Raw genomic sequence first — 13150 nt, 5'->3', positions numbered from 1 at the left:
TTGTATATGTATATATATATACATAATATATGTGTATATATATTCATATTATATTATATATGTTATATATATTATTCATATTCCATATATATACATATATATACATATATACATATATATACATACTATACTATATATATATATACTGTATATATATAGTGGAATATTGGAATATTAGTCTTAGAAAAGAATGAAATCTTGCCATCTGCAATGATAGGAGTGGAGCTAGAAAGTATTATGCTATGCCAAATAGGTCAGTCGAGAAAGACACATACTGTATGATTTCATTCTATGTGAAATTTAAGAAACAAATGACCATGTAGAAAAAAAGAAGAGCAACCGAAAAATAGACTCAACTATAGAGAACAAACTGATGGTTACTGAGAGGTAGGTGGGAGGATGGATGAACTAGGTGATGGAGATTAAAGAGTGCTCTTGTTAAAACAAGCACCAGGTATATGTAAGTGATGAATCACTAAATTGTATACCTGAAACTAATATTACACTGTATGTTAATTAATTGGAATTTAAATTTTTAAAAAAGAAATCTATTTTCTCCTTATTTTTTAATAATATATTTGGAGATTTATTTGTCCCTAATTAGAATATGGAAAAAATTTAAATACATTAATTTAGGTAAAAATGAAATGTCCTGGACAGAATAAAACTCATTATTTTATATATGGCAGTAAAAAGTAGTAGGTGTAAGAAAGTCTTACTAAACTGAACCCCAGACACATCAAGTCAAATCTTGAAGAAAGAGATATATTAAAACAGAAATTGAAGAAAAGATAATACGAAGAGAGAAACAATTGTAAAGAATGCTAAGATGGAAGACAACAGAATTACATTTTTGAAAGTACTGAAAGGAAAATTTGTCAACCTAGAACTCAATATTTGTCAATTTATCTTTCAAAAGAAAGCAAGATTATATATATTTATATTTATAGATAAACAAAACCTTAGAAAATTCATAGCCATGAGAACTGCATGCAATAAATGCTAAAGGAAGTTTTCTAAGCTAAAGTAAAATAATACCATGTAGAAACTCAGATAAAAAGGAAAGAATGAAGAATGCTCAGAAGAATGAATATGTGAGTAGACATAAAATATTTTTTATCTTTTCTTAATTTCTGGAAATAATAATTAACTTTTTGAAGTAAAAGAATTACAATGTGCTAAGAGATTTGTAACATAGGTAGAAATATGTACTTGGCAATAACCACACACAATTTTAGAATGAGGTAAATGAAGTAACTGCTAAGTTTCCTAAATAAATAAAATATTAAAAAAAAAAAAAAAAAAAAAAAAAGGAGGGCGCCTGGGTGGCTCAATGGTTAAATGTCTGCTTTTGGTTCTGGTCATAATCTCAGGGTTCTGGAATCAAGCCCCATGTCGTCAATCAAGCCAGCTGGCATCAGGCTCCCTGACTGGTGGGGAGTCTACTTCTTCCTTTTTCTCTCCGTCTACTCATGCTTACTCTCCCTCAAATAAATATATAAACTCTTTTTAAAAAAAAAAAGTTTCTTGGATTACCTATGGAGAAGTATAATATTAATTTGAGGTGGACTCGGAAAGTAAGGTTGCATACCATAATCCAAGGAGTGACTACAACAACAACAACAACAACAACATAAAAAACAAAACCCAAAAACTGTAGACAAAAACCCAACTGAGAAAATAGAATACTGAAATATACTTGAACTGATTTGAAGATTTTTTTAAAAGTGAGTAAAGCTATATAACAAAGAAGAAAAAACAGATGGGACAATGAAGGAACAAATAAAATAATGATAGACATAAAACTAAACGTAGTAATAATTACATTAAATATAATGGGCTAAAAACCCCAATTACAAAATAGCATTAGTCACACTGGATTAAAAAACATGCCAGTTATAAAAGTTGGGTATGAAATACAAAGACACAGATTAAGAGTAAAAAGATAGAGAAGATATGTTATGCAAACCACTATATATAGGGGCAGCTCAGGTGGCTCAGCGGTTTAGTGCCGCCTTCGGCCTAGGGCATGATCCTGGAGTCCAGGGATCGAGTCCCACGTGGGGCTCCCTGCATGGAGCCTACTTCTCCCTCTGCCTGTGTCTCTGCCTCTCTCTCTCTCTCTCTCTCTCTCTCTAATGGATAATTAAAATATTTTAAAAAACAACAACCACCATATACAGTGAATGTGGAATATTATCAGAGCACATGGAATTTAAAGCAAGACATAGCACCATGAAAAAAGGAGACATTCTGTAATAATAAAAGGGTCAATTCATCAAGAAGTCATAACAACTTTAATGTTTATACATCTAATAGGAAAGCTTCAAAATCACAAAGAAAATAACAACTAAAAAGAAAAAGAAAAATTCATAATCAGATTTGGAAATTTTAGCACATCCTTGATTGTTACTTGGTTGCACATGTAGGTAAAAATCAGAAATCTGTGTCTTTCTATATGTAAATTATATCCCAATAAAAAGGACAGAAAAAATACCTTCACTGATGATAAGAAGGAAAAAAAAAAGAAGAAACAAAGAAATGGTGAACCAAAAATAACATATCAATTAATTTGGAATTAAATGATTTCTGGGAGCCTCGACTGCTTTCCCTAATCTCTGGGGTAGGCTTTTGATATGTCAAAGCCACCAAACTCTGTGGGACATCCCAGTCCAACCTTTTCATGACCTGTGGCAACCAATAGGTTAAAACCATGGTCCTTATCAAGCCCTCTCCCAGGAATTTCTAAGAAATTTCTCAGGGAAATTATCTGTTTACAGAGGGTAGCAGAGCTACTCATGTCCCATGAGTGCAAAACTCAAAAGACAGCTCAAAGAGTCTGTGATCTATAGATAAAGGTCTTAGTCAACAGATGTGGTCACAATGAGGCTGAGAAGCCTGTAGCTTAAAGTCATTTGGTAAGTGCAATGGAGCCCTAACATAATATTACCTTATAATATGGCTTTGTAACCTGAAGTGTGTCTGAAACAAGAGTGCCCAAAGAAATGGGTACTGAGCATAAGGGGATGATGAATAAGGGGCACTGTGTGAAAGCTTTGATATAAGGAGGGCTAAGAGGTAAAAAAATATGTAGATAGATAGATAGATAGATGATAGATAGATAGATAGATAGATAGATAGATAGATAGATAGATAGATAAAAAGATTGCAAAGGAGGGAATGGAATGGAGGGGGTTTTTCTCAGAGAAATGTTAGCCTGATGACAGGAAAGTTTACCTTAAATTTGGAGAATAAGCTATGAAAATTAAAAATGCACTGAATCTTCTTTCAGCCATCCACTGGCACTCTTCACTTCAACCATCCATGATTCATTTTAGAAAGCATCCAGTTGTTCACGAAGTTAGACAAAATGCTAGACAGAGTGAGAGAGGGGCTGGAAAATAGGAAAACCAGTCTGATGAAAGAATAACATTTATCTGACTAGATAAAAGCAGAGAGGGAGGCAAATCATAAGAGACTCTTTTTTTTTAAAGATTTTTTATTTATTTGAGAGAGAGAGAGCACATGAAGGGGGCATGAAGAAGGAGGGAGAAAGAATCTGAAGCAGACTCGGTACTGAGCATGGAGCCGGATGGGGGCCTCAATCCCATAACCATGAGATCATGACCTGAGCTTAAAACCAAGAGTCAGATGCTTAACTGACTGAGCCACTTAGGCCCCCAAGAGACTCTTATCTATAGAGAATAAACTGAGGGTTGCTGGAGGGAGATGGATGCTGGATGGGCTAGTGATGGGCATTAGGGAAGGCACTAGTGATGAGCACTGGATGTTGTATGTAAGTGATGAATCACTATGTTCTACTCCTGAAACCAATACTACACTATGTTAACTAACTTGAATTTAAATTTTTTAAAAAAATTACTTTCCTAAGCAAAGAATGGGAAGACAGATATCCCAGGTTGAGTCAGGCCATGAGTAACAGGGTCCCAGCCACTAGAGTGGAATCAGAAGGGCTTTACTCTTGGAAGAAAGGGCAGCTAAGATGATAGTATGGTCTCAAGTTATTAGAAGAATTTGGGAACAGGGACTAGATGACAACTCAGTTAAATGAAGTGAGTCATGGGAGATTGGAAAGGAGTAGTATAGGGTAGTTCTTGGCATTTGGCAGGAGAATAAGACACACTTAGGTTTGAATTCCAGTTTTATCCCTAACAATACATTAAGAAGATTATTCACAATGGCCAAGTGGGATTTATCCCCGGGATGCAAGGCTGGTTCAACACTCGTAAAACAATCAATGTGATTGATCATATCAGCAAGAGAAAAAAACAAGAACCATATGATCCTCTCAATAGATGCAGAGAAAGCATTTGACAAAATACAGCATCCATTCCTGATCTTTACTAATTCATAAAACAGAGATAATAATAGTATCTGCCTCAGAGGGTTGCTCTGAGAATTAAATAAAATGATGTACATAAGGAGCTTAAGGTACTATTTGAAAGTATTGCTGAATTTTAACTCTTATTAGAAATAACATTTCAGACTTTCTCTCAAGACAATAAATTTACTGAAGAAATATTTCAGTAATGGCTCTACATAAGGCACCGTACTTGAGAAACAAATGCATTGGGCCCTTTTTGATGATAGCTATTATTGCAGGTTTTCTTTGCCTATAGCACCAGTGGTTCTTGGTCACACCACTTTGAAGAATGAAGAGGTAGACCAGATGAAGAGTGGTGGGCAGCAAAGCAAAGTTTATTGAGCAATAGTACAAAGCTCCTACAGAGGGAGGGGACCTGAGAGGGTTGCCTTTGGAGTTTCTAAGTTTAGGAGTTTTTATGAGCTCTTTTGCAGAACTATCTTAAGCAATCAGTATGTGCTGGGTTGTGCCAATCTGGGCTTTGGTTACTTATCTATCTACCTAACAGGTTAATGTCTATGTTCTGATGGTCTTTTTTTTCCTGTCATCTGGGGATTTGTTTGTGTCTTAACTGCCCTTTGCCAATGATGGTGACAAATGTTTTGTTATTAATTGCCTTCTTTTAGGCCATTTTGCAGAAGTCATTTTTGCAAACACTACAAAGCAGAATGCTAGTGCCATTCTAAGCTGTAAAACAGGATGTTAGCCCTGTTTTATTTTAGGAATGTTAGTCCTGACTCCATATTTCCTTGTTGGGGACCAACCCTGACTACCTAGCTGTTCAACTAACTTCCTTTTTTTTTTTTAAATTTTTTTTTTTTTTTTTTTATTTATGATAGTCACAGAGAGAGAGAGAGAGGCAGAGACACAGGCAGAGGGAGAAGCAGGCTCCATGCACCGGGAGCCTGATGTGGGATTCGATCCCGGGTCTCCAGGATCGTGCCCTGGGCCAAAGGCAGGCGCCAAACCGCTGCGCCACCCAGGGATCCCCCGTTCAACTAACTTCTAACACTATTACTGGTAGGTTTATTTTGATTCAGACTGACCAGGGCTTTGTCAATAACTCTATCTTATTTTCAAAGTACTTCTGCTATTTTGCTATCTCCTCATCAGAGACTATGAGGCTTTGCAGATATTTATTTCCAAGTTCATATAGAAAGTTGAGCAAACATTTTGAAACCAGAAATATCTACATGTAAAAATTGTCTAACACAATGTTTGACATATAGTAATAGTTTCCAATGTTTTCTTTTCCCCCTGTTTTTAATGTATCTATACCTCTTTTTTCCCTCAGCTTATTAAGAACCATTTCTTATCTTCTTCATTCCCTGATCTGGCTAAACAGGTACTGATTACATACCTTTGTCTTTACCACTTCACAGTTGGTTCTACTTGCTGGATTTTGCTATCATTAATCTCTATTGGCCTTTTATTTCTCATCTGATGCAATTTTGTCAGAATTGAAATTGAAAGGACTTACATTGATTAAAATAGCTCTGGAGGTAACTCTATAGGGCGCTGGAGTTGGGATGTGATAAAGTTCAAGGCTTCAGCCTTTCTTGCCATTTATATTACTTATTACCGTCACTAATTTGTATATGTCTTCAATCAGAATGCAACTTCTTGTGATGTATTCAATTTTTAAACTTATTAATTAACATGGGATAGGAAGCATGGTATAATTGAAAATGGTTGAATTCCAGTGACATTGGTTCAAACTGTAAGCAGAATGAGTTATGGGTCCCCAGAAAAAGAAAGACAAGATGCAGCTTTCATGACACCAGAGAAGTCATTTTAGGCTGCCACTATTTTTGTGATGTAGTTGCCCTAGCACATTTCTTGCAGAACTTCCCTAAGAGATATCAGAATTACAAAGAAATGCAAAAACCTCAGTAGATAAGGATTTTAAGGGAACAAAGGGATACAAAAACCAACAGTCCTATGAGGCCAGGAAATAGCCTGACCATATCAGAGACAAATCAACCAGTGGTAAAACTCATATTGCTGTTGAAAAGAGAGCAAGGCTGTACCTTCCTTACCCAAGAGTGGTGTCAGTTTATACCTCCTCTCAGAGCATGCCCATAGCCCCTTCACCTACTCTCTGTTAACTCTACTTCATTATAACATCAAAGTCTCTGCCCTAAAAGGAGCACAAGCTTCATTAATGTCAGACAAGATGGATGCATGGGTACTGTTCCTAAGTTCTCTGCACAACTTTGTGCCCGCGTTTACATGCAATGACAAAGCTCACCTTTCTGAATATTCATCCTAAACCCTAAATAAAAGGAACCCACTCACCTCTGCTGAGGAGTCAGGGCTTTGGAACTTATTCTCCATGAATTTATTCACTGCAAATTAAGTTCCTTTATTTGTCCCTTGTGTGACAACTCCCCCTGGGGTAGTCTCCATCTGTAACTCACTGAGAAGCAAACTCAGGGTAAGGTTATAAAATCTCTTGTCTGTTCATAACAATGCATGTTTTTTCAAGAAGTTAGTTAATCTCTCTATGTTTCAGTTTTCAAATTTGTAATACAGAATAATAATACCATATGAGGATTAAATGTATAAACAAGTATAAAAACATCCAGCATAATTTTAAACAAGTATAAAATTTCCAGCATAATTTGATAAACCCTCCCCTTTTCCCAATTTTTTTCTTTCAATACACTCCACTGCTCTTCCTTTCTTCTCTAGACCTTAGAATAGGGGGATAAAATGCAATATTTTATCTTTCTATGAAGTGGTTTATTTATGTATTTATTAATTACCTAATGACATACACAAAGGCTAATAAGCTATCTCGATAAGTGTATTTTTTAAATTTTAAGTATTTTATTTATAGTACTTAGGTTAAATAATTTTGATATTTTGAAAAGAATATACTTTTAAGGGTGCCTGGGTGGCCCAGTTGGTTGGGTGTCTACTTTCAGCTCAAGTCATGATCCCCAGGTCCTGGGATCAAGCCCCGTGTATGGCTCCCTTCTCACTGGGGAGCCTGATTCTCACTCTCCCCTCTACTCATGCTCTCTCTCAGTTTCTCTCTCTCTCTCTCTCTCTCTCTCTGTGTGTGTCTCTCTCTCAAGTAAATAAATAAAATCTTAAAAATATATATATACTTTTAAACTAATGTCAATCCCAAGATCTTCTAATAAGATGTATTTTTAAAACACAAAAAAGACTTTATTACCTTAATAAATCCACTGATATTGTCCTTAGAAAATTATTTTTTTTCATTTCTCTAACAAATATTTGAGGATTTACTGTATGCCAGAGATAAACAAAGTAAAGCTAATGCTGTAATTGGATTTGAGGGAGGGAATATAACATGACCAAGGTAGCAAGGTTATTCAGGGAAGGCCTTTCTGAGGATGTGACTTCTGAGAAAGCTGTTAGAGACCAGGAAAGGGCAAGTATAGTGGTGAGATGGGAAGGCCACTAAGATGTTTGAGGATATTTACCAGAAAAAAATATTTAGGGTCATAAATGCTTTGTGAGCAAATGGAATTAGTCTCTGTAATATCAAAATTTATAATAAATATATTTGATCTTGAAGCTTATTTTTGGCAGTGATTTCCTTTGGAATTTTCTGTGTGATGAGAGAGCTAAAGTTGTATTTTCTCATGTTAATGTGGTAACTTCTGGACCTCACTTAAGATTGGGGCTGGTTGTCTGAAGAATGAACCAGGTGATAAGAGGGTTGAACTCTCAGTCCCATCTCCCTGACATCCCATCTCCCTGATCCCAGAGAGGGGGATGAACTAATTGAAAATCTTGTGTTTCTGATTCCTAGTAGGCAAGAGTGCTCTGATCAAGCTCAAGCCTCTCAATTAAACCCTCAGTTCTTTAGGCAAAGGAGTAAAAATCAATATGTTCTACATATCTTGGAACCCCATTGCCTCTGATTAACTTAATTCCATAAAGAAAGAAAACTCTCAAAGGAACATAGTTAGCTCAATCATCTATGAAAACAAACTATAATTGTAGAAGATCTACATTACTTATGGTGTCAGAAAAAAAAGAAAAAAAAAAAGATCCAGAGAATACCGGTCTCCTTCATCACCAATATACTAAGTTGCCCACTTTCCCACCCCCCATGGCTGACCTGTAGTTCAGTTGGCTAAATTACTTTGTATTAATGAGAGTGTATGTTGTCCTATAAAGCAAGTCTAAGAATCTGCTCCTACGCACAGGGATGGAGAGCCCTGATATGGATTAATCATTTTAAAGAACATTCTATCTGCTTCCACATTATGAAAATGGGATTTTTCACTAGACTAGAAGAGAGGGTTAGCAATCAAGCACATGTGACTTATTTTTCGTCATTTCTTTGTACTTCTTCCTCTGGAGAGCTTGTATGTACGGTAAGTTTTAGAACCTCGGGATCCCTGGGTGGCGCAGCGGTTTAGCGCCTGCATTTGGCCCAGGGCGCGATCCTGGAGACCGGGGATCGAATCCCATGTCGGGCTCCCGGTGCATAGAGCCTGCTTCTCCATCTGCCTATGTCTCTGCCTCTCTGTCTCTCTCTCTCTTTCTCTCTCTTTCTATCTGTGACTATCATAAGTAAAAAAAAAAAAAAATTAAAAAAAGAAAAATAAATAAATAAAATCTTAAAAGAAAAAAAAAAAAAGTTTTAGAACCTCCCTGGCCTGAAAAATGTTTGGAGGAAAAAACTATAGAAATTGGAGAAACTGGGATGCCTGGGTGGCTCGAGTGGTTGAGCACCTGCTTTCGGCTCACAGCGTGATCTTGGAGTCCCAGGATCCAGTCCTACATTGGGATCCCTGCAAGGAGCCTGTCTCTCATGAATAAATAAATAAAACCTCAAAAAAAAAAAAAAAACTTAAAAAAAAGAAATTGGAAAAAATACTTAGCATCTGCTCTCTTAAAATCTACTTTCTGCAGTTTCCTTTTTTTTTTTTTCCTTTAAATTCTAGGCTCACTCTGGATCAAGCAAAGAGAGTTATCCTATGGTTCAGCCTGTATCAAGTTTTTCACTAGATTGGGGGTCTGAATAAAAAAGGGGGAATTAATTTGCAGGTCACTGTTCTTTCTGTGGGTGTTTTCTCTGAGGATTTTGTGGAGAAATGTGATTAGTCAAGATAGTTCCTATATTCCTGATTCTCTTTATAAATTAACATTATCTGACTCTATTATCAATAGCTTGTTCAGAAGAAATATTTCATTCTTTTATTCCTTGATACAAGTCTTTCAAAATTGCAATTTCTCTGTGTCTCAGACAAAAGTGCTGAAAGGAGGGAAATGAACATGTAATAGACTTATGTTGAAAGTGTCATTTCAGATCTGGAAATAAATACTTTTCAACTGATTGATCATGTACGCTCTCAATTCCTCTAAAATTGAGATCACCACCTTCTTCCTGATTGGAATCCCAGGACTGGAGCATGTTCATGTTTGGATCTCTGTCCCTATCTGCTTCATGTACCTGGTGGCTATCCTTGGCAACTGCACCATCCTCTTTGTGATCAGGACAGAGCCGTCACTTCATGCCCCCATGTACTATTTCCTCTCCATGTTGGCTGTCTCTGACCTGGGCCTCTCTCTCTCATCCTTCCCCACTATGCTGAGGATCTTTGTTTTCAATGCTACGGGGATTTCCCCAAATGCCTGCTTTGCTCAAGAATTCTTTATCCATGGATTCACAGATATGGAGTCCTCAGTGCTCCTGGTCATGTCTTTTGACCGTTTTTTGGCCATACGCAATCCTCTGAGATACAGCTCTATCCTCACCAATGCCAGAGTTGCCAAAATGGGACTGGTGTTTCTCATTAAAAGTATGCTCTTAGTGCTCCCATTTCCTTTCACCCTCAAAAAATTGACATATTGTAGGAAAAGCTTACTTTCTCACTCTTATTGTCTGCACCAGGATGTTATGAAGCTAGCCTGCTCTGACAACACCATCAACTTTTTCTATGGTTTCTTCGTTGCCCTCTGTATGATGTCAGACAGTGTGTTCATTGCTGTGTCCTACATATTTATCCTGAAGACTGTGATGGGAATTGGATCCCATAAAGAGCGGCTCAAGGCCCTCAACACCTGTGTCTCCCACATCTGTGCCGTGCTCATCTTCTATGTGCCTATCATTGCTTTGGCTTCCATGCACCGTTTTGGCAAGCACAAGTCCCCAGTGGCCATGATCCTCATTGCTGACATTTTCTTGCTAGTACCACCTCTAATGAACCCCATTGTATACTGTGTGAAGACACGGCAAATTCGTGAGAAGGTTTGGGGGAAATTAGGTCTAAAATAAAAATATGGGAAAAAGTAAAGCAAGGTCAGCCAAGATTGGAATATAGAATAATGTATTTCTAAGCAAAATGTTATAGATATTTATTCTTATCTTCCTTAATTATCCTTATAATCACTACAACATATGGGCTGAGCATGGAAGTCTGTGAGTCTAAGACTGACATGAGCATTGACAGGTGAGTATGGAATAGTTTTGCAACACTACTGAAATCATGAATCAATATACTGATTTGGAATTTTAGTTATACCGTTTACAGAATAAGGATAAATGCACATGGAAGAAGAGCTTACACCTCCTTATAGAAAATGAATACTAAAGGAACTGGAAGTTAAAGGATGTTACCCCAATCCAATTACAGATTTTCTTTCAGGCAGCAAATATATCAGACATATATTTGTTGTTCAACACACACACAGAAAAACCTTTGACAACTCAGAATATGATAATAAATTACAAGCACACAGAACATTTAGAATGATTAAAAAAAAACTATTGCCGTAATCAGTAAGGAGTAACTATAAATTTTAAGTCAAAGAGAATGCCTTGAAAAATGGTTCATATCCTGTTTAGCCACAAGAAAAAGCAAACAGGTTGTCATGAAAAAAAAAAAAAAAAAACGAAGAAGAATATGTATCCTCCATTCTTTAGTATTTGCCCTAAACTCAGAAATTTAGATCTTTACAAGACAAAAACTGCTCAAGTCATAAGGTATCAATAAATGTTTTTCTGGAACATAAAGGTGAATAGGCTACAATCTGTTTTCCTCAATTATAATAGAAGTTTAATGCATTTCCAATGAAGCTTCTAGTAACATTTCATTGAGAATATACCAGAATAATCCTAAAAACAGATTTACAAATGTCAATTGGAGATAGAAGATGAAAATAAATAGAAACTGTAATGAAGTTTCATTGATAGCAACATTTATTAAACAGCTATAAAATTCTTGTAGTTTGCTCAACAAATCAATGGAAAGAGCAAAGAAAGAGAATAAACAATCCAATATACTCTGACATGAAAATAATATATAATTTGGGAGTATCAGAACCTTATTGAAAATAGATTATTTAAATAACAGTGGTAGAAAAAAATTACAACCTATTTAAAAAAACATATTTGCATCTAATCTTTTATTACACACAAAAATAAACTAAAATAAATTAAGAATTAAGTACGAAGATAATTTTTTCAAGTTTTTATTTAAATTCCAGTTAGTTAGTATACAGTATAATCTGACATTCACCAAGTACCAGACATTGGGCTATAAATACTCACTTGTATAAACTCAACTTTTGCAAGAAGGTGATTTTATTACTTTGTCTTGTTTCATGGATTAAGAAGCTAAAACTCTGAGAAGCTAACAAACTTTTCCAAAAACACAGGACCATAAAATGTTAGGAATTTGAATCTAAACCCATTTCCAGAATTTACAACCTCATGCACTACACAAGAACAATTATTTTGCTTCTTTCTAAAGTTAATTAATAATCTACATCCTAGGAATCTAAGAATATAATCAGAAGTTTGTTCAAATATTTATTTATAATATATATTAAGAACTATTTTCTATGATAAAAATATTGTAAACTACTGGAATATTAAGCAATAAATAATAACATAAACCATAATATACAAATAATATTAAATATTAATCTATGCAACATAGGATTAAGAACTAAGTGGCATTTGCTAAGCATTGTATTAGATGTTAAGGATTAAATGAAACTTAAATTTAGACTTACTGTCAAGAAGCTTACAGTGTGATGGTGGGAAGATCAAGTAAATAAATAATTAAATTCATGGAGTAAATTATGTTAAGTTTAAGTACACATATAAGAAAACAAATAAAAGACTGGTAACTTGCCTATTTCAGTGGAGAATCAAAGGAGAGGGCTTCCTAGGGGAAGGGAGGTCTAATATAAAAATTTGATATATTATTAACAGAAAAAGATAATATCAAGCAAATAAGTAAGATATACATTTGTGCATACACTACTGTCCTAGTTTATAAATGTATGTGTGTGCAGGGGTGCATGGGTGTCTCAGTCGGTTGGGCATCTGGCTCTTGATTTCAGTTCAGGTCATGATCTCAGGGTTCTGGGATCAAGCCCTGAGTCAGACTCCATGCTCAGTGGGGAGTCTGCTTGACTCCCTCTCCATCCCCCGGTACCCCTGCCCCCTACACTCTCCCTCTCAAACAAATAAACCTTTAAAAAATGTATATATGTGCACATATGTTGGCTTATTAAAAAAAGATCAAGTATATATCTTAAAATGTCTCATTAGTGGGACTGTGAATGATTTTTTAATCACAAAATTTTAACTATATATAGTATATATAGGTGTGTAGAATTATATATATATATAATTATATATGAATATATACACACATGACATTTATAATCAGAACAACCTCCAAATATATTAAACACATTCCTTGAGATAACAACAAAACACAAATTCATGTCCTATTAACAATTGCTATGAGGATGAAGAAT

General features: G+C 35.5%; 1 protein-coding gene across 1 annotated transcript; it reads left to right on the top strand.

The window, feature by feature from the left end:
* The first annotated feature begins 9716 nt into the window (after positions 1-9716).
* LOC112667848 (olfactory receptor 51A7-like) lies at positions 9717-10652 on the top strand. Its single transcript, XM_025459904.3, has one exon. The coding sequence runs from the start codon at positions 9717-9719 to the stop codon at positions 10650-10652; it is 936 nt and encodes a 311-aa protein (XP_025315689.3).
* The last annotated feature ends 2498 nt before the right edge of the window (positions 10653-13150 follow it).

This window comes from Canis lupus, chromosome 21 (assembly GCF_003254725.2).
Source record: "Canis lupus dingo isolate Sandy chromosome 21, ASM325472v2, whole genome shotgun sequence".
NCBI lineage: Eukaryota > Metazoa > Chordata > Mammalia > Carnivora > Canidae > Canis > Canis lupus.
The sequence above is the reverse complement of the archived record's forward strand: the minus strand, read 5'-3'. Positions and strand labels throughout refer to the sequence as shown.